General features: G+C 54.2%; 9 protein-coding genes across 9 annotated transcripts; 3 read left to right on the forward strand and 6 right to left on the reverse strand.

Moving 5' to 3' along the window:
* Positions 1-131: 131 nt before the first annotated feature.
* BBA_04422 (3-beta hydroxysteroid dehydrogenase/isomerase) lies at positions 132-1,259 on the reverse strand (the record flags this gene model as incomplete). Its single annotated transcript, XM_008599519.1, has 1 exon — positions 132-1,259. One exon carries the CDS (start codon positions 1,257-1,259, stop codon positions 132-134), a length of 1,128 nt encoding a protein of 375 aa, XP_008597741.1.
* An 88-nt stretch (positions 1,260-1,347) lies between these two features.
* On the forward strand, positions 1,348-3,595 carry BBA_04423 (protein kinase domain protein; the record flags this gene model as incomplete). The annotated part of the gene is made up of 5 exons (XM_008599520.1): positions 1,348-1,363; positions 1,549-1,835; positions 1,892-2,150; positions 2,269-2,984; positions 3,344-3,595. The coding sequence occupies 5 exons, from the start codon at positions 1,348-1,350 to the stop codon at positions 3,593-3,595; spliced, it is 1,530 nt and encodes a 509-aa protein (XP_008597742.1).
* Positions 3,596-3,754: 159 nt separating this feature from the next.
* BBA_04424 (uncharacterized protein) lies at positions 3,755-4,765 on the reverse strand (the record flags this gene model as incomplete). Its single annotated transcript, XM_008599521.1, has 1 exon — positions 3,755-4,765. One exon carries the CDS (start codon positions 4,763-4,765, stop codon positions 3,755-3,757), a length of 1,011 nt encoding a protein of 336 aa, XP_008597743.1.
* Positions 4,766-6,467: 1,702 nt separating this feature from the next.
* BBA_04425 (uncharacterized protein) lies at positions 6,468-7,937 on the forward strand (the record flags this gene model as incomplete). The annotated part of the gene is made up of 1 exon (XM_008599522.1): positions 6,468-7,937. The coding sequence occupies one exon, from the start codon at positions 6,468-6,470 to the stop codon at positions 7,935-7,937; it is 1,470 nt and encodes a 489-aa protein (XP_008597744.1).
* A 699-nt stretch (positions 7,938-8,636) lies between these two features.
* Positions 8,637-9,620, reverse strand: BBA_04426 (HMG box protein; the record flags this gene model as incomplete). The annotated part of the gene is made up of 2 exons (XM_008599523.1): positions 8,637-9,038; positions 9,105-9,620. The coding sequence occupies 2 exons, from the start codon at positions 9,618-9,620 to the stop codon at positions 8,637-8,639; spliced, it is 918 nt and encodes a 305-aa protein (XP_008597745.1).
* Positions 9,621-10,407: 787 nt separating this feature from the next.
* BBA_04427 (20S proteasome subunit) lies at positions 10,408-11,350 on the forward strand (the record flags this gene model as incomplete). The annotated part of the gene is made up of 3 exons (XM_008599524.1): positions 10,408-10,437; positions 10,513-10,660; positions 10,737-11,350. The coding sequence occupies 3 exons, from the start codon at positions 10,408-10,410 to the stop codon at positions 11,348-11,350; spliced, it is 792 nt and encodes a 263-aa protein (XP_008597746.1).
* Positions 11,351-11,868: 518 nt separating this feature from the next.
* On the reverse strand, positions 11,869-14,221 carry BBA_04428 (glutamine:fructose-6-phosphate amidotransferase; the record flags this gene model as incomplete). Its single annotated transcript, XM_008599525.1, has 4 exons — positions 11,869-13,669; positions 13,725-13,956; positions 14,023-14,093; positions 14,217-14,221. The coding sequence occupies 4 exons, from the start codon at positions 14,219-14,221 to the stop codon at positions 11,869-11,871; spliced, it is 2,109 nt and encodes a 702-aa protein (XP_008597747.1).
* A 2,772-nt stretch (positions 14,222-16,993) lies between these two features.
* Positions 16,994-18,372, reverse strand: BBA_04429 (26S proteasome regulatory complex, ATPase RPT4; the record flags this gene model as incomplete). The annotated part of the gene is made up of 4 exons (XM_008599526.1): positions 16,994-17,114; positions 17,172-17,628; positions 17,677-18,063; positions 18,162-18,372. 4 exons carry the CDS (start codon positions 18,370-18,372, stop codon positions 16,994-16,996), a joined length of 1,176 nt encoding a protein of 391 aa, XP_008597748.1.
* A 615-nt stretch (positions 18,373-18,987) lies between these two features.
* On the reverse strand, positions 18,988-19,692 carry BBA_04430 (RNA binding protein Pym, putative; the record flags this gene model as incomplete). The annotated part of the gene is made up of 1 exon (XM_008599527.1): positions 18,988-19,692. One exon carries the CDS (start codon positions 19,690-19,692, stop codon positions 18,988-18,990), a length of 705 nt encoding a protein of 234 aa, XP_008597749.1.
* Positions 19,693-19,858: the final 166 nt, after the last annotated feature.

Here is a 19,858-nt window from a genome sequence, read left to right on the forward strand (position 1 = left end):
TTGAGAGAATGGTCATATATTACAGTGTTATGAATTAAGTCTGTACGCTATGCTTCCTATAAGCACACTTTCAAGGGAACGTCCCACACGGGAGCACTCACGCCCTTCCTCTTCCTCCTCGTCTCCTCCCATTACTGCGCCTTTGCCGCCGTCTCCTTTTCGTTTTCCAGGAACCACTTGACGCCGCGGTCGACGCCTTGCTGCAGCGTCCACTGCGGCTCGTACCCGAGCACCATTTTCGCCTTTGTAATGTTGTAGTACCTCGTCATTGTCGACAAAGTAGCGCGCTGCTTTGTAAACGTCGGCTTCTTACCGACGATGCTATTAAAAATCTCACTCGCCGTGCCGAGCAGCAGCGACATGTCGCGCGAAATCTGCCACACGCCCTCGGTGCCGGCCTCGTTGCCGGCCGCGCGCCACACGGCGCGCGCAAAGTCCCAAAAATACACGGGCTCGTCGTTTGTCACGAAAAAGACCTCGCCGTCGACGCGCTCGTGGTCGAGGGGCGGGGCGGACATGGACGACGACGCCGTGGCGAGCAGCAGCCGCGCGGCGAGCAGGTGCGCGTGGGCGACGTTGCCGACATAGGTAAAGTCAAAGATGTTGGTGTTGTCGCCGAGCTGCACTTTGCTCTTGCCCGTGCGGTAGGCGCCGAGCAGGCCGGCGAGCGCCTGTACGTCGCCCTCGCCAAAGATGCCCGCGGGGCGAATCGACGTGGTCAGGAAGCGCGGGTGCGGCTCGGCGCGGTTTGCCCTCGTCACGAGCTCCTCGGCCGCGGCTTTCGTCTCCGAGTAGTACTCAATCTGCTGGGGCGCGCGAATCACGGGCCAGCGCTCGTCGGCATTGTGCAGGTCCGTCTGGAAGTCGCTGACGACGCTGGCCGACGACGTGTACACGAGGGCCTTGACCTGCGCCTTTTGGCAGGCTTCAATGACGGAGCGCGTGCCGTCGACATTGACCCGGCGAAACAGCTCCTTGTGCACGGCATTGTCGCTGGCGACGGGCGAGGCCGTGTGGATGACGACGTCGGGCCGGATCTCGGAGAAGAGCGCGGCGAGCTTGGGGCCGTCGGTAATGTCGCACTCGTGGTACTGGGCGTCGGCGCGGCGGTGGCGGTCGCAGCGCAGGTCGACGGAGACGACGTGGCGGCAGCGCCAGTCGTCGAGGGCCTGGTTGATGATGTGGTGCCCCAGGAAGCCGTTGCCGCCGACGACGAGGACCTTGCCGAGGTCACCTTTGGGGGCGGAGCGGGCGGACATGGCGGACTGGTGCGTCAACGGGCGTGACGGGAGGGATACAAGGTAAAGGGGGGGTATCTCGAGAACTTGGGAGATTTTGGTGACGAGGATGGGCTGGCTTAGAGGTGAGTGTAGTTTAAAGGGGTCCCCACAACTTTTAATTGACGGACCTCCGGGCAGGTAGGCAGGCAATTATTGCCCAAACTTGTTCTTCCTCACAACTCTGGCCGGCCGCCTCTTCACTTCTAGCCACGTGCTGACGTGATGAAATTACTACATATACTATCACAGTCTTGCAGAAATTGGATAGCCTTGCACCGGCCAAACAACAACCTCCATTTCGCCATCTTGGCGCTCAGCAAACGACTTGCTTTCAGCTCAAGTGCCAGAGTGGCTGGGCAAAAGCCACCAAAAGAATTTCATGAGAAATACGACTGGATCGAGAACGTTGAAAATCTCGAGAGATATGATAACGGCGGCTTTCATCCCGTCACGATTGGAGATGTTATCAACAAGCGCTATCGAGTCGTCGACAAGCTTGGCTACGGCGGCTACTCAACCGTCTGGATGACGCGTGACATGCAACAAGATACCTATGTCGCCTTGAAATTGGGGTGGCTGACTCGAGGGTGCACGAGACTACTGTACTAAAGAGATTTCTCGATGCTGCGCCTCGAACACCAGCGAATTCTACCGCTTTAGTCGGGCTTGATGCCATTCCGCGCGTACTAGACGCCTTTACCGTGCGCGGTCCAAACGGAGAACATCCAAGTTATACGACTGCTATTGCCGGGACTAACCTAAGGGATGCTTGTGACTTGTCCATGTTCAGGCTCGAGGTGGCGAGGGCCTTGGCAGTAAAGCTCGTCTCAGCCATCGCCTATATGCATAGCAGAGGCTACGCACACGGAGGTTCGTTTCCATGTAGCCGCGTCACCTAAGAATCTGCGAGTAGCTACTAAGAATCTGGGTCCCCAACCTCTAGATATACATCTTGGCAATGTCATGCTAAGACTTCCACCACAGATAGACGAGTTGTCTGTCGAGCAGCTATACCAGAAATACGGGCATCCCGAGACAGTTCCAGTTTCTCGCGTTGATGGTGGCACATTGCCGCCGAGTATTCCCTCCAAAGCCGTGCGCGCAGTAAATCTCGGGAAAAAAGCAGAGGAAATCTCTCTAGATGAGACCGATTTGTTACTTATTGACTTTGGTGAATCTTTTGCGCCCAAGTCAAGCACGCGACCGTGCGAGGACTGTCGATCGCATCTGGCAGCCCGACCGCCAGAATCACACTTTGAGCCACTCTCACCGCTGTCTTTCCCTGCCGACATTTGGTGCCTTGGTCTTGCCATTTGGAACCTCTTTGCTATACGTCCGCTCTTCGCTGCCGCATTCTCCCCGCCGGCGGCGATTATTGCACAGCACGTAGACGCGCTTGGCCCCCTGCCAAGCGACTGGTGGTCGCGGTGGGAAGAGCGGGGTGACTATTTCGATGAGAATGGCAATTCTATCCAGGGACAGTACGGCGGACCTACACTGAACAAGGCGTTTGACGACTGGCTTCACAAGAATCGACTAGAGTTCGAGGTAGGCAGCTTCTCCGAGGAGGAAAAGACGGCCTTTTTACAGCTACTGCGACGCATGCTTTCCTACGATCCGCTAAAACGCCCTACTGCCGACGAAGTGCTCAAGTCTGGTTGGATAGCCAACTGGGCAATGGACGACTTTGAGAAGAGCTGCCGGGTAGTCTAAATGTGGCGCCCTTGTTGATTGTCAGGCTATTGTTAGTCGCCGGTGCAGTCATTGTGAAAGGAAATGGCGGCCAATTAGTGGTATCGCAAAAGTTGGAAACACGTAATTTGTGAACCTGCATCCGTTGACACAGTAGACTTTGTTTTCTTGTAGGAGAAGCTGAGGTCGTGGGTCTGAGCCTGTTGTGATCTATTACACAACATGCATCACGAGATTGACAATAACCACGTGATGGTGTCCTTTTAAATACGTTGGCGGGGTTATGTCACTTCGGATGCTGTCATTTCTCCTCACCAGTCTACCAACCTAAATCCATTTTATAACATCTTTGCTTCTGCGCTTCAATCCAGATGTCTCACGACTCTAGCGATCGACCAGCCAATATGCTGAGCGTAGCGGAGTACCAGTCGAAATATGATGAAATCTCAGAGATCCGCCTGGCCGCCAAGAAGGATTTCTCCATGTCCAACGCCAAGAAGCGAGAGATTTCCCAGCAGTTCAAGGCCGCCCGCGACGACCTCCGCGCAGCTTCTAAAGCGGCGATGGCTTCGTCGCGCGCGCCCCCAAAAACCTCAAACGAGGCCTCTGGCCCTAACAGTTGAGGCAATCACCGACTACATGGCGGTCGGTCCCTGGATAACTTGCTGGTCACACTCACACTTATTATCGGCTTCTTTTGGTGAAAAATTTTCTATTTGTGCTACCTCGCTGGCTATGTGGATTAAGCTGTAGTCTTGGGATGACGTGTTCTGTCTGGTTATTCACAGGGCATATGGGAAATCCGCGCGGACAAGCTGGCCTACATCGGTGCCATTGACGTTGGTGGCAGCCGCAATGTACAGGCTATTATGATCAGAGGTCGTCCTGCCAAGCGCCACGGCAGAAGCGGTCAGGAGTAGCGTGGAATTGGCGACGATTCTTGATGTCTTGCGAGGGATATTCACTTCAACCAGAACATTCGGTCCATGCTCGGCGATCCAGGCCTTTGTTCCATCTCTTGACAAGATGAAATCGTCTCCCGAGTTAATGGTCGCCAAATCTTCGACTGGACCAGTTGCGCGACCCGTGGACAGCGAGATGGGCACCTTGGCGAAGACGGCCTGGTTGAAGTTGACGAAGAATAGATTGTCCTCGTGAACGTGGAGACCATTGATCCCGATTGGGAGTAGTTCCTCTGTAGTAATTGACATGCGCGGGTCCTCGATGACCGTCTCGAATGCCCCAGTATCGACATTGACCTTTGTGACAGTACCGGCTCCCGAATCGGAGATCAAGACGTGCGAGGTGTCGTTTTGAGCGAGTCGATCCATGCCGTTGAACAAGCCCGCGTCAGGGAAATTCGTCACCAGAGAAACCTCTGCGGGCCGAAGCGTCGTTCCGTCATCTGAGATGCTCGAGTTGCGCAAATCGACTTTCCACAAACCTGTCGAACCAGAAACGGCGGCTAATCCTGTAAGATTCAAACCAATCACGTAAAAGACGTCGGCCTGTAGTTCGACGATGCCGGTTAAACTGGTGACGCCGCAAAACTCAGCAACGGTGAGGGGATTCTCCGATGCAGAAGGCGACACTTGATAGAGCGTCGGCGATTGAATGGAGGTTACCAGAACGTGGCCGTTGCTTCGAACAGCCAGGTTCTCCAAGCCCTGGGTTCCGGGGACAGTGTGTACGGGCGTGAGAGACAAGCCCGGGGCTCGGCATGACGTGGTAGGCAAGGCATGCGAGAGAAGAGCAAAGCCCAGCGCTTGGTAGAGCGCAGTCTTGATGAACATGGTGCTGAGACGTTGGTGTATAGCTGAACAGAATGAATGAGTAGGGGTACAACTGAGGGAATTAAAAAAAAAAAAGTATGCAAAGAAAGGCCAGTAGGGGTGAGGCCTATTAAAGAATGGTGTCTAGGATCGCCTTCTCGAGTGCAACTAGGAAACAGTTGCAGGATGAGCAGCTTTTGTATCCAACGACGACGATGGCGCGAATGTTTTGATGGCTGGTGCTACAAGACAGGAATAGGATGTTGGCAGCTTTTTATTCTCTCAAGTGCGACTCGTCAATGCATAGCTTTGGGCATGAAAAGGGTTTGATCGCCGTCAGCTATCCCCCCCCCCCCCCCCCCCCCACCAATGCTACAAAGTATTCCATCGACGGCCTCTGCTCAAGAAAGGAAATTGAACTCTAGTGACTCTCTCTGGACGGGACTCCCCGTCTTTCTCTCTTGGCGGGCCTATTGCATAAGCGTGCATCTCGGGCCATGTGGTTAATAATGTTGCCGGTGTTCCCGTGCGTTTGCCTGGTTGCGTGACTGGCGGTTTACGTCCCCCCCCCCCTCCCCCCGGTCGCGAGAGTTTATGCAACTGGCTTACAAAGTGCATGCCAAACTCCGTAACTAGTGGGGAAGCGCATGGCGTTAAACAAGGTAGAGAGCTGTGTTGATGACAGCGGAAATGCCGTGATCGCGGCGTTAAACTGTGAACAGGCCACAAGCTGGAGGATATGTAATGAAGACGGATGGAAGATATCCGAAGTTGCTCAGGGTTCATAGCGGAGAATGGCGCAGTTGGCCTGTTGGTCTTGATTGAATACGAAGGTACTGACTGGCTCTTGGTTCTTTGTAGAAGCCACGAATAGATGACGCGCTCAAGTAATAATGATAGTCAATCTCAAAGGTTGACAGTTGTGTGCTAGCTAATTTCGTCTTCTTTATTATTAATCTTTTCCTTTGTCGGTTGTTGCACCCTTAACCATAGCTCTCTTTAACTATGATTAGCAACTGCCACCGCATTTGTCAGGAAGTAAGTGGTCAAAGTAGGTCCCTATATGTCGTTTTCTATTCTCAACATGTCTTTAAGCTCTATTTCCTATCAATTCTTTTTCATGTGTCTTGGATTTTCTTTACCATCTTGATTTCTGCATTTTTCTTTTCTCCTAGCCTTTCTGATTTCAACATTGCATACCTAGGTAGTCAGGTAGCAAGCCACACACATTGAAAGAAGCCCCACTAGAATCTACAGTGCCTGCATACATCTTCAAGCCTCAAACCCAAAATGCCTTGCATATTCACCGTGAACAATCAGCCTTGCCATGGACCCTTGAAAACCACCAACATTCGACGCTCAACATCCCTGTCTGCGCGTCAGCCTCGCCATCGAAACTCGCGAGGCTGCGAGACGTGACTTTTCATCTACATACCACGCGCGGCCATCACAGGCCTGCCCACTGCTCGACTTACTGCCTTGCCAGTGAACAGTGAACAGTGAACAGTGAACAGTGAACCCCTCCAAACAACGTATGCAAGTTGCAACAGAGTGGTTACACGACAGAGCCCGTGGGCGCCAAGCTATTCGTACCCGACGGCATCACGTCCCAAAAAGCTTTGCTTCCTCCTCATTTTTCCTTCTTTCCTTCTTCATTCTTCGCCTTCGTCGTCATGCATCGCAGAACTCGTCCGTCACTGCCCACTCACGCTATTACAAAACCATGGCCAGCCAGTCCTCTGGCGACGTCGAGATACTAGTCCACGTCGCCGCGCCCAGTAGGGTCTCCGACGATGCCACCTACCGCCGCCTCGCCCAGGCCTACTTGTCCTTTGCGCCGGACCACCGCGCACGCGTCAGCAGCATTCCCTGCTCGCCAGAGGTCGAGCCCCAGCCCCAGCCCCAGCCCCAGCCGTCTTTTCGGCAGAGCCAGCCCGACGAGGCCGGCTCCATTGTGCTGCGGTCGTTTTGCCCCGACGAGCAGGACATGAGCTTTGCGGGAGCGTTGGACAATAGGCACTCGCCACGCATCATCATCACGGGAAAGGCGCGGCCGACTACGCCGCCGAGGGTCGCACTGCCAGATGATAATGTCACGACCACAACGGTGCCCCAGCTGCTGCCGAGCCAGGTTGCCGACTCGTACCCCATGCCGGACTGCGACTTGTTTAATGTTACCCCCACGCGGGTTCTGCAGCGGTACATGGGCGGCAGTCGGCAGCCTGACTTGGCTCCCGCGATGCAGGCGCCAATGTCGTCGCCTACGCTGTCGAGCGACGGCGACGGGGCGGAGAAGAATATACAGACAGAGGTGCAGGCCACAGCTGTCAACACATCTTTGATTTCTGCGTCGGACCCGAATAGCTCTCAAGAGAACAGGAAGCAGCGCCAGGCCACGATCCCCGTCACGCCTCTCGTGGAAGGGGCCTCTCGAAAGCGCAAAGCTGATGGCAGTGAAGACGTCCACGACACATCAGCGCTAGACGTCACGCACATATCCAGTAGCGATATCTCCTCCGCTTCGTACCTCCGGCGCGCCGAGTCTGCTCCCTTGCCATCCAAACGCCTTCGCCCACTCGCCTCAGACTCTGCCGCCACCACCGTCCGTCTCGCCCGCCACGCCAGCGAAACCACCCATCACCAACCTCATCCCCATCACGGCACACCGCCACCACCACCACCACCGCCGCCGCCGCCTCCCTCGTGTTCCCTCCCCCTCTCCTACGACGCCCTCTCGCAGATCCCCTCCACCTGTCCCTCCTCCTCGCTCTCCGCGCGCCCGCCCTCGCCCCCCATCGGCATCGACCGCCTCGACCTCTCCAGCCTCGTCTCCGCCAAGCTCGCCAAGCTCGCCCGCGACCTCTCGTCACGGTACCGCCCGCTTCTTCGCCGCAGCGCCGCCCTCGACCCGCTCGAGCGTGGCCATTGGCGCGTCGACTGTCGCCGCTGGACACCCACCCTGCGCGCCGACGCCTGGGCCTTTCTCACATCTTATATTCGCAGCGGCCTCGCCGGCTGGGGCGTCTGGTGCCGCCGCGACCCCGACGGCTGTACGCTCAAGCTCTACGGGTGGGCGCACGTCGCCAAGCACACCTACCTCTTGCTGTACCTGGCCAGCGGACGCCAGATCAAGACGACGGGTGCGCAGTGGTTCGATGCCGAGGGCAAGGTCGCCATCGAGATTGTGCCCTAGGTTCCCGGTACTTTGGGGTTCTACTTGATGTTTTCAGTTTACAGTAATATTTTGTTCCTTTCGCTAATTTTTTTTTTCCTTTTGTCTTCTCTTCTGATTATCAATCCAGGGGTCATTGTGTTTTTTCTGTTTTCATTATCCTCATGTAGACATTATGACTTGATGGGATTCTCAGTACAGGCGTTTACGAGATGGGCGGACAGACAGGTATGGATTTCAACGAATGACGCATGGGACGGAGTCTTTGGCGGTCAAGTTTATCGATACAACGTTATTTCCTGTTTCAATACACACGGTAACCTACGTGAACCATTCACTTTTTCATAATAAATTTCGACTCGTAGCATAATTGTACATGGCCCTCCGTTATCCAGCCAAAGATTCCACTAGCACAACGCATACCAACGAAATACAAAACGAAATACACAGGGAAAAGGTCCAGTACACCGTGGCAACAATATCAAGGTTCCCTCTTGCCCCTGGTATCACAAAATCACGATAGCAAGATTGAACAAGAGGAATTGCGTCCCAAACAAAGAAATCTTCAGCGCGTGAGCACCCGCAGCACACATACCAACAAGTCCAATTCGGTCTTTTCTTCACTTCTCTCCTCCACAGACAGCGTTATTATACCCTCTGCTCACGGCTCCGCATCAAGTCATTGATCTGATTCTTGTACTTTGACTCTCGGCTGTTCCCTTACAGACCCTTGTCCGTCCAGTAGGCCTTGCCCTTGGCGCGCAGATCCGCAATAGCATCGCGGTTCTTTTGCACGTCCGCGCTGGCGGCATCCTTGTATCTTTGCTTCTCCGACTCGGGCAGCGACTTCCACTGTAGGGCGAGCTGACGGAAGGCGTCGGTGGGCGTGTCGGCGGTGACCTGGTCGTGGTTCGACTTGATGAAGAGCGAGTAGGCGCTGGGTGCGGACTTCGCTTGGCGTTCATCGGGAAGAAGTGCGGGACGCCTCTTTTCGAGCTTGCGCGCGAGGCGGCGACGGGCCAGGTTGGCCATGTAGATTACTCCGGCAGGGTACGATTCGACCCACTGCTTGAGGGCAGCTTTATTGGCCGCAAGATTTTCATGAGCGCGCTCAGTGAGACGCTACCAAGGCCGAGTTAACATACACACACGATCTCACGTTATGCAGTTGATTGCAGCTCAACGTACCGTCTTTTCATGTTCAGGGAGGTTCTTGAACTGGGCCGAAATGTCCTTGACCTTGTCCGTCAGGGGCACGCCACTGCCGGCTTTGACATTGTCGGCGAGGAAGACAGTCCAAGCATTGGTTGGCTTGCCCTTGGGTCCCTTGGGCAGCGCCATCTTTCGCAGCTGCGCGAGCTGCTTCTTTTCCTTTTGCTCCGGCGTCAGGGCCTTCTTCTTCTTGGCTGCCGCAGGCTTCTTCTTGGTCGCAGGCTTCTTCTTAGCAGCAGGCTTCTTCTTCTTCGCCGCGGGCTTCTTCTTTGCCGCGGGCTTCTTCTTAGCAGCGGTGGTTGTCTTCTTGCTGGAGGCAGCGGCGGGGAAGCGAACCCGGGCCGACACGGTGAAGCTCCGAGCAATGGGCGCAAAGCGACGCACGCGCGGCGCCGCGGCGGCGAAAATTGGGACGATAATCTTGGAGCTGGTCGATGTGGCCGCAGCGGAGAGCGCGCGCCCGGCGACGGCTCTATTCACGAGGCTCAGCATAGCTGCGGTTGCGGGTGCTTTCGTGTTGGTGAATGTTGGTGGCTCGTGCTAGGCTAGAGGGCACTTCCAAAGGCGATATGCAAGGTAAACAGAGGCACAATCACGCTGTTGCCGTAGCGATGTAGTCGCAAATTCAATAAACGAGCGCGAATCAATCATTTACAAAGTTGAAACTTCAAGGCTGATGGTCCGGAAAAACGATGAATGAGCCGTTGTGTCACGTCGAGGGTGCAGGAAATGGCGAGGGCTGGGGGGCGCTGTTTCGATAGAACGCGGCGCGAGCATATTGCTCCTCCCTTTAATAAGGTACTCACACCATGTTGGAAAAAGTACCTGCATGAAGCGGGGCTTTGCGTGAGATCACAAGTAACCGCTATCAACAACACAGAAGGAGCTTCAAAGTATATAGAACTTCTTGTTGTACGACGATGTCACCGTTTGTGGGGTACTAAGTACTTTAGAGCTCCAGTGATAGCTCCCCAAGCTCCCTCTCCAATCAAATCAGCTCATACCTCTGGCTTATGTCATCAGCCTCTTCGCAGCGAGCCAGCGAAGCAGGCTGCAGTGGGACGCGCGAACGTCCATAGCTGTTTGACGCAGCATTCGCTCTCACCACTTCCGCTTCGCAATTCCACCATCGCCAACGGTTTGCATCACCCATTCGCCCAAGCTTCCAACGCCGAATTGCAACTCTTCATCGTAACTCGAGCGAAACAACTACTGCCACCCGTTGTTCCCACTAAAGCTCCGACCGAGCTATCCTTACCCAAGCCCAACATATTTCAGAATGGATCACCGTCCGCAAGCATGGGGCCGTGTACGTCAATCCCCGACTGCCTTTCTACCGACAATGGACCGCCTCCAGGAGCTTCTCTGGCTAACATAATGACAGCCTAGAGACGATGTCTACGGCGCCTATGATCACTCATACGTCCAGGAGAATGCGCCCCGGACGCACACCCAGCAGCCCATTGTCACGGGCACATCCGTGATTGGCGTCAAATTCAAGGACGGCGTCATCGTTGCCGCCGATAATCTGGGTATGCCGTCTCTCACCTGCACTTCACATACACACACACACCCAAAGCGGCCACCCAGCTAACAGCCCCCTCCCAGCTTCGTATGGCTCCCTCGCGCGCTTCACCGACGTCAAGCGCCTGAAGACGTTCCAAGACACCTCGGTCGTCGGCTTCTCTGGAGACATCTCAGACATGCAGTACCTCGACCGCCACCTCACCGACCTTGCGATCGACGAGGCCTACTCCTCCTCCGCCACGGACGCGCCGCGCCTCAACGCCGCCAACCTCCACCGCTACCTCGCCAAGCTGCTTTACAACCGCCGCTCCAAGTTTGACCCGCTCTGGAACCACCTCCTCGTCGCCGGCCTCGACGACGATCGCCGGCCATTCCTCGCCGCCGCCGACCTCCTCGGCACCACCTACTCCAGCCCCTCCCTCGCCACCGGCTACGGCGCCATGCTCGCCCAGCCCATTATGCGGCGCCGCGTTCCCGATGACGAAGCCGCCGCCACACTCGAAAAGGACGAGGCCATTGCGCTCGTCCAGGAGTGCATGAAGGTGCTGTTTTACCGCGACGCCCGCAGCTTGGACACGTATTCCATCGCCGTCGTGACAAAGGACGGCGTCGATGTATCGTACAACAACAAACTCGAGAACCAGAGCTGGGCCTTTGCCGAGAGAATCCGTGGCTACGGAACCCAAACAGTCTAGCTACCGATACGCAGAAAGCAAGGGGGAGCCGAGAAACTCAGGGGTGCCGTGGGCAGTTGTTGTTCAACATAGTCAGAGCCACACGCAACAATGAATATGTACCAATAGACGTGTTACTCTTATGCTTGACACTTCATGTAAAACTCGGCGATCATGCAATGTTATGCCATACTACAATAGACGTTGTATGAATGAACAAAGAGTCACGGCACTTCTGAACGCCCGAATATTACATCGCTAAATGAATCATTATACTAGCTAGTCCCCGCTTATTAAGCCACCAGTGGCCATACAGATAAGAGACGCCATATCGACTATCCACCGCATACATCGTGAAAAAAAAGACAATATAATCACTAGGTAGTCCAATTTTTGCATCATGCCAACTCCGCAAGAGTCTCATGCCATCCAGGTCAAGGCTCAAAATCAACACTCAAAGCAAAACAAACAAAGAACGCCAATCACGGCATGCAACATGTACTGCAGTGATACCACGGTGAAGAAGTCCAGTAGTACTCTTACTCGACCGTAACCGATTTAGCAAGGTTTCTTGGGAAATCAACGTTGAGACCCTCGAGAACGGCCAGCCAGTAGGCAATCAGCTGCAGAGGAACAACGTTGAGAAGACCTTGCAAGCAGTCGACGGTCTTGGGGACCTCAATCTTGAGAGCGTCGCTTGACTTGAACTCCTCATCGCTAGGGTTGCAAATGACAATAGGCTTGCCACCGCGAGCAATGACCTGCTGGTAGGCGTTGAGGGACTTGGTAAAGATTTCATCACGAGTCATGATCATGATGATGGGAAGATTCTCGTCAACAAGGGCGAGAACACCGTGCTTGAGCTCGCCAGACATGACAGCCTCGCAGTGAAGGTAGGAAATTTCCTTGATCTTGAGGGCACCCTCGAGAGCAGTAGAGAACTGGCTACCACGGCCGAGCAGTAGTAGAGACTTCTGGTTCTTAAAAACCTTCTGGCACAGGTCCTTGATAGGCTTGTCAAGATTGAGAATCTCCTTGATGTGGCCGGAGATTTTGGATAGGCCGTCCATAATCTCCTCGCGACGGACCTTTTTGGAGGCACGGTCCTCGCTCAGCGATAGAGCAAACATGACCATGGCAATAAATTGGGATGTGTAGGCCTTGGTAGAGGCGACACCAATCTCGGGGCCAGCGTTGACGTGGACACCGCAGTGGGTGAGCATGGAAATGGAGGAACCGACAACGTTGACAATACCGACGGTCAGGGCACCGCGCTCCAGGCAGTAGCGGAGAGCCATGAGAGAGTCAGCAGTCTCACCAGACTGCGAGACAAAGACGCAGGTATCGTCACGGAAAACGGGGGCCTGGCGATCGAGGAAATCAGACGCCAGCTCGACCGCAATGGGGATCTCTGTGAGCTCCTCAAAGATACCACGAACAGCCATGCACGAGTGATAGCTGGTACCGCAGGCAATGAATATGATTCTGCGGCAACGACGGATGGTGTTGATGTAAGCGCGAAGACCACCAAGAGTAACAGTTTGGTTGGCAATGTCGAGTCGGCCACGCATGGTGTTGACGACGGACTCGGGCTGCTCGAAAATCTCCTTTTGCATGAAGTGGTCAAACTTGCCCTTCATAATCTCCTGCAGCTCGAGCTCCAGAGTCTGGATGCTGCGGGTGTTGGCGCTGCCATCGGCCTTTTTGAGACGGTGAATGTTGAGAGAGCCCTCGTGGATGTGGGCAATGTCGTCATCCTCGAGGTAGAGGACTTTCTTGGTGTGCTCTACAATGGCGGAAGGGTCGGAGGAGAGGAAAAATTCTGCGGGCATGGGCATGCCATCATCGGTCATGAAGGCACGCGACTGGGAGCGGTGCAGCAGAGACTTGTCAGCGGCACCGAGGAGGTTGTCGCCGGGGCTAAGCAGGGTAGAAGCGTTCTTCTTGAGGGCAACGTTCTGAGAGGCAGCATCGGCGGGCAGGGCTGTCTGGTCATCGGCGTATTCGACGTCGACAAAGTCGACCTTCATGCGGCGCTGAGTCTTGACACCGATGACAAGAGGTGAACCCTTGCGGGCGGCAATGACCTCATGAGGGTAGTGGACAGACTTGATTAGCAAACCGTAAGCACCCTCAAGCTCCTGAATGACGGCCTTGGCAAGATCGGTGAAGCCAATCTTGGGGTCCTGGTCGTAAATGTACTTGGTGAGCTTGGCAATGCACTCAGTATCGGTCTCAGTCTCGAATCGGAAGCCCTTGCTCTCAAGCAGGGTCTTGAGTTCCTTGTAATTGGTAATAATACCGTTATGAACAATGGCAAACTCCCAAGTGGGGTCAGAGCTATTATTTGGGATTAGAGATGCGCTTTTCGGGTGAGTATGGGGGCTGGGCTTACCGGTGAGGATGGCAATTGACAGTGGAGGGGGGACCATGGGTAGCCCAGCGAGTGTGGGCGATACCGGCATGTGAGTCGAAAATCTTGCTGGAGTCGGGGTTCTGTTCCTCGATGAGTTTTCTCAGCTTGGCAACCTTGCCAACTTCTTTGAAAGCAAGCACATCCTTCTTCTTGTCGCCATCGATAGCCAGACCGGCAGAGTCGTATCCTCGGTATTCGAGGCGAGATAGGCCTGGTGCAGGTCTAGTTAGCTAGCTGGATCTGGCGGTGGGGAGGTAAAGGAGGAGTAGCAGCTCACCATTGAGAAGGGTGTCAAGAATGAACTTGCGGTCCTTCTCGACCAGGTAATTGATGTAGCCGAAAATGCCACTGAGAGTTTGGGGTTAGCAAGAGAGTGCGACAGAGGTGCGAGAGGGTGTGTAGGCGTTTCCGCCACGGCTGGCTGGGCTCAAGTCGGTGCCATGTCGCAGTCGTGTTGATGTCGGTACTCACCACATGATGCCGGGGTTATGAACAGGAACGAATGCCTATTGTGACAAGCCGAACAGTGGATGGTGCCGCTGGGTACGGTCGTTATTAGGTGCGGGGTGGTAGAAGTCGCTGGCAGGTGATACAGGAGCGGTGGTGGAAGAAGAGGGGGGGGGGAGAGAGAGTTGTTGCTTTTCCACGAGAGTTGGGGGAAAAGAGCGAAGATGTATGATGTCGTTTAGAGGCGGTGGGCTTGGAGGTAGAGAATTGGGAGTTGTTTGAAGAAGAGTCTGTGAGGGAAAGAGGGGAGTGGCAGCTCTAAGTATGCGTACCTTGGATAGGATTTATTTACGTCGCCGGAGGGGCAGCAAGGCCCTGGCTGGCGCCGATAAAAGCTGCTGGCTTTGGTTGGCAAATGGGGGTTTGGCCTTTTTTTGGCTTGCCGGGCACACCGGGGCAGCTGGCGGTGGTGGGTCCAAGCCTTGGGGCTCAGCGCATGTGGGGTACTGAAAAGGTGCCGCCAGGCCAGGCCAGGTACAGAACTAACAGTTAAGGGCAAAGGGGTTGGAGCAAGTTTTGTTTTCTTATTCAAGGTTTCTATCTCATCTGGCCGGTTATAGAGGCTGACCAGTCTACAATGCTCAAAAGGCTCCGGGCGGTGGCAGCCAACGAGCCAATCTCTAGGTTGGTAGGTAGGTGTACCTGGTAGTCAGGAGGTAAAGTACGGAGTACCTAGGTAAGGTAGTCAGGGCATTGTTACAGCGGCCCCCGGTACGGATACAGATACAGAAAGGGCGGTTGCCATGCCACCTCTTCTCGGTCACACTTACTATTTACACTACACGTGGGCTCGCCCACAGTATTCTTCTAGCTTAACAAAGAGATACATGACCTAGGAATCATGGATAGCGACTGATAGAGGAAAACCCCCTTTACCGCTGTTCAAAAAGGCGAGATATGCGCGGTGCTGCAACACCCTGCCCGTGTCGTACACACCTGCAGATCTCAGTCTGACGGGCAAGGGCCTTGTGGTTTATTGCCGTATTCCATCGTGCAGGTGTTACCAGTAGTTAACTCATCGCCACAGAGGCCAGCCACCCAAGACAGGATACGTGCAGGTGGTGGTGGTCTAGGCCAGCTTGGCCAGGTCGTCTCAGTTGACTGCACACCGCAAGTGTCTACAGAAAATCTGCAGAAAATCTGCAGAAAATCTGCAGCGAATTTGTATCCATGTCTTTGGCCATGCCTTCGTTGAGAAACCACTCTTGTCAAACCAAGCAATTTGCATCCACAAGCGGTTGTTCTGCCAGCGGCGCCAAACTGCCCACCCACTCTGAAACGCGCCATCGTAGCCCCAAGTTTAAAGTACAGCGTTCAACCCGCTGAATCGGTCGACCTGCTGCGCACCAAAGAACACCTTTGGCCTGGCAACGCTCAAAAACGCCTTCGAGTAACAAAATATTTGGGGACCTAACTAGGGTGAGCTAGGTAGGCGTAGGTAACTTGAGATGCACGCCCCCCTGTACATATGCCAAGACGACATTATGGCAGAATAAGGGTCCCCCAGGTGATGATGTCGTCACTGCCAGGGCCAACACGAGAAAGAAAGGCGCACACAGGCCGGCCCGCGCGCGTCGACTTGCGCTGTACGGACAAACGGACAACAGTGTCAAGTGTACGGAGTACACTCGCACAAAACAGAGGACCACCTTTTGTCGTCATGGACCTCGTGTTGCTCCAGGCCGGTCCCAACCGTCTCCCGACAATGTGGATGCCTTTTTTCCTCTATCTTTTTTTTTTAACCAAGATACCATCTCCATTGTATTTTAGTCTTGCTGACACAACTCGACAATCTCTGGCAATAAAAGCCAAACACAGCACGAGCCAAAAAGATCGCCACTGTTGCCCCCCCTCTCACACGGAAAGCACAGCCTCGCTACCTAACCTCCTAATAATAGAAATAACAAGTCATCGCAAAAAATAAGCACCTTAATTCTCCTGCAGCTGTGACCCGAATCTGGGAACAACGACAGTGCCATACCCTTTCACCTGCGTAACATCGCTTCACGTATCCTCGACTGGCATACCCGTGTCTTTCATGCGAGCCAATCGCTCGGATCAGCGGTTACGAGCTTCTTTTGCCCACAACTTGCCTGCATTTCCCTCCTTTGACAGCCGCCATGACGTAGCGTTTCCATGTGCCAGATCTCTTTCTTTCTTTCTCTCATGGCCTCCCAGTCAATGTAAAGCAGCGACCCATCTTTACATTGACGAATGAAATAACTATTGGCTGCTAGGCTATTCTGGCAATGACCTCGTTCTTACCAGATTCGCCTCGGCCCATCAACTACACTTCTCAGTCTGCCCTCTGCGCTTACATCTCCCCGCCGGACCTCGCAAGCCTCGCGGTTGGCCTTTGACTGGCCCGCTTCAATCTCGAATTTGATGCCCCCCTGGTTCTACTACTCGATTTCGAAAATAGTATCTTTTTTTATCATAGCCTCCGCATATTTCGCCCAACTATCTTACTTCTGCATGTGCCGCCCCGGTCTGGCGCCTGTGGCGCTCGCTCCGCCTCATGGCTGGGGCCGCAATGCAATCGCGGCTCGACTGCACATCTTCCGCACAATGCATGAGGAAGCAAACTACAACCGGCCTTCAGCTTAACAGTAGCCAAAAGTGCAAGAATCCCTTCTTAGGGTCCATTCCTACCCTAGCCCCGAGTAGCTAATGTACAGTTCTACATCACCGTCTTTCTCTCCTGCTCTTGCTTCTGTGATCCTGCTCCCATCTGCCACCATCTACAGCTTCTGGTAGTCTAGCTTGCCTTCCAGCTTCTTGGCCTCAGCCATCTTGCGCACCGCCTTGTTGAAGTCGTCCTGATTAATCGACTCGCGGTAATCCTTGATCGCAAAGAGACCACTAGACATCCGAGTTAGCGATAATTCGATTCTCGTGAACCGCATAGTCGGTACTCACGCCTCTGTAACCACGTTTCTCAAATCGGCACCGTTCAGGCCGTCGCTCATCTTGACCACGCTCTCGAAGTCAATGTCGCCATCAAGAACCACACCAGCCGCGTGAATCTTCAAAATCTCCAAACGGCCAACCTCGTTGGGCAAAGGAATCTCAAGCTTGCGGTCCAGACGGCCAGCACGTAGTAGCGCAGGGTCCAGCGTGTCTGGTCTGTTGGTGGCCATGATAATCTTGGTCTTGCCAAGGTAATCAAAACCGTCCAGCTGATTGAGTAGTTCCATCAGCGTTCTTTGAATTTCTCGGTCCGCACTGGTACCCTCGGAGAATCGTCGACCGCCGATGGCATCGATTTCGTCCATGAAGATAATGCAGGGCTCGTGCTCCTTAGCATACCCAAACATTTCACGAATCAGTCGCGCCGACTCGCCGATATACTTGTCGACAATAGCAGACGAGACCACTGACACAATTTAGCACAATGTTCCATGGTCTCCAGCAGTCAACATACCCTTCAAGAAATTGGTCTCCAGGCTGCACGCGACCGCTCGCGCCAGCAACGTCTTTCCGGTTCCGGGGGGGCCGTAAAGCAAGACACCCTTGGGTGGCTTGATGCCGACGCGCAGGAAAAGCTCCGGGTTCTTCAGCGGCAACTCGATGACCTCTCTTAGCTCGCGAATCTGGTCGTTCAGACCACCGATACCAGCAAAGCTGACCTGGCCAGGGTCTTCCAAAGACATATTGTATACGAGCGGGTCGACCTCGCGAGGCAGCATGCGCATGATTGTGAGTGTCGTCATGTCGAGCGCTACACGGGTGCCCTGCTTCATCTTGGCCTTGTCGACCTTTGATCGGCAGCCAACCACGTAGCGAGGGCCGGACGAGGCCTTGACGATGACTATTCGACACATTCGCGTTAGTATTCGGTCAGTTTGATGCGCCATAGTGCACCATCACAGGCGCCGATAGTCGCGGTGGACAGCGTCAGATGCTTACATCTTTCCTCATCGAGCTGCTTCAGCACCTCGCCGATGATTTGCCCAACGCTCTGCAGCGCCTTGATGTTCTCCTCTGTGCGGTCAAAATCCTTCTGTAGTCCCTTGATCTCAAGGCGTAGATTCTTGAGCTTGGCTTCCCACTCGCGGGACTCGATGAGCTTGGCCCGGTACGAGTTCAGGGCTGCCTGGCGCTCCTCTTCCGGCGTCATGGTTGCTCTGTCACGAACTGCTGCGTCACTCTATGCTCGTGTTGGTATTCAATTCCTGGATGTCGCAGTCCTCGAGCGTCTCGTCGCGATATCGGTGCTTGGTAAGACGGATTCGAGCTGCGTGGTGTGAATGTTCAAGGTACGTTCTTTGCCGCGAGCTTACCTCACCGGCTGGAGCCTTGGGTTGCGCATTTGCCCCCATTGGTCTAGGCGGCAGAAAGTCGGCTCTAACCATATTGGGACGGCTGGACGGCTAACCAGCACCCAAGCACCCTAAAATGCAGCTCGAAAGAAATGCAAATCCCACTCAAGGACAAAATCAGATTTAGCATAAATTTCAAATATTGTGTATCGATATTTAAGTAACATCGACTCTATCCACGGGATCTGATTCTCTATTCTCAGATATATTGGTGCTGCTGTGAGCCAAGTCACACTCCACTCTAGCTTCCATCGTGCACCTATCCGTATAAAGACGATGTATCCAAAGGGAAAAACAAGACTCAAAACGCCTGATCGGTATCCATACATATGCATGTTCAAAAACCACCCAAACGCGGCCAAACTCCATATCTTCCCAGTAATGCATTAGCCAATCTGGCTCAACTTCTCACTCTAGGCAGAAGCCTTATCAGACCCCGGCGCAGCAGGCTTCTTTGTGTCAGCTTCGTCGTTGAATCCCAAAGCGTTCAATTCCCGTGTCAGCTCGTTTATCTTTATCACCTTGGCAATTTGCTCTGGCAGTAGACCCTGACCCTCGTCTTTCTTAGCCTTCAGGTCCTTGGCCTGTTTTAGCTTCTTCTTCAGATTGCGGACTTTCTTTTCGCGCTCGACTTCGGGGTCGAGTTTTTCAGCCTTAGGCGGCTTCAAATTTTGCGAAGCATCGGTTTCCTTCAGAGGTGTTGCGTCAGCCAAATCAGTAGACTTGGCCTTCTTGCGCGCCTCCCGTCGCTTTGCGTTCTTATTGCCAGCGACTGATGTGGTGGGCGTGATCGTGGCTGGCGTGCTATTCTCTACACGTCTCCAGGAACCGGATGTAGATCTATCGCGGTCCTGAGCGGTGTTGGAGGCGCCCGAAGCCCGGGGCGCGTCGTCTTTGGATGCCTCTGCCTCTGCCCCGGGTACACCCATGCGCATGCGCTCGCGATGTGCGACAACATTGCGGGCTTTGTATAGTTCAATGTCTTCCGCGGGTCGATAGCCGGGTCGAATCTTGATTGCTTTGCGAGTAGTTCCGTCAGAGCGAAGAGACTCTGGGATGTGGCGCTCGCCGCTCGCCTCGTCGGTCACGATGCCGGAATTCGTCGACGTCGGTAGCATGGTCGCGCTGCTTCTGAGCCCCGCCAAATGCCCCTGCCGATGCGGCTTAGAGGTTCTTGTTGCCGATAATATTTATAGTGTAGAGTGTACAGTACTGCAATTCTTTCTATGTGTTGTTTTGCAGTTTGCGGCAGGAGGAAAATAGCAAAAAGTGTAGATAGATATT

This window comes from Beauveria bassiana (assembly GCF_000280675.1).
Source record: "Beauveria bassiana ARSEF 2860 unplaced genomic scaffold BBA_S00010, whole genome shotgun sequence".
In the NCBI taxonomy this organism is placed as follows: domain Eukaryota; kingdom Fungi; phylum Ascomycota; class Sordariomycetes; order Hypocreales; family Cordycipitaceae; genus Beauveria; species Beauveria bassiana.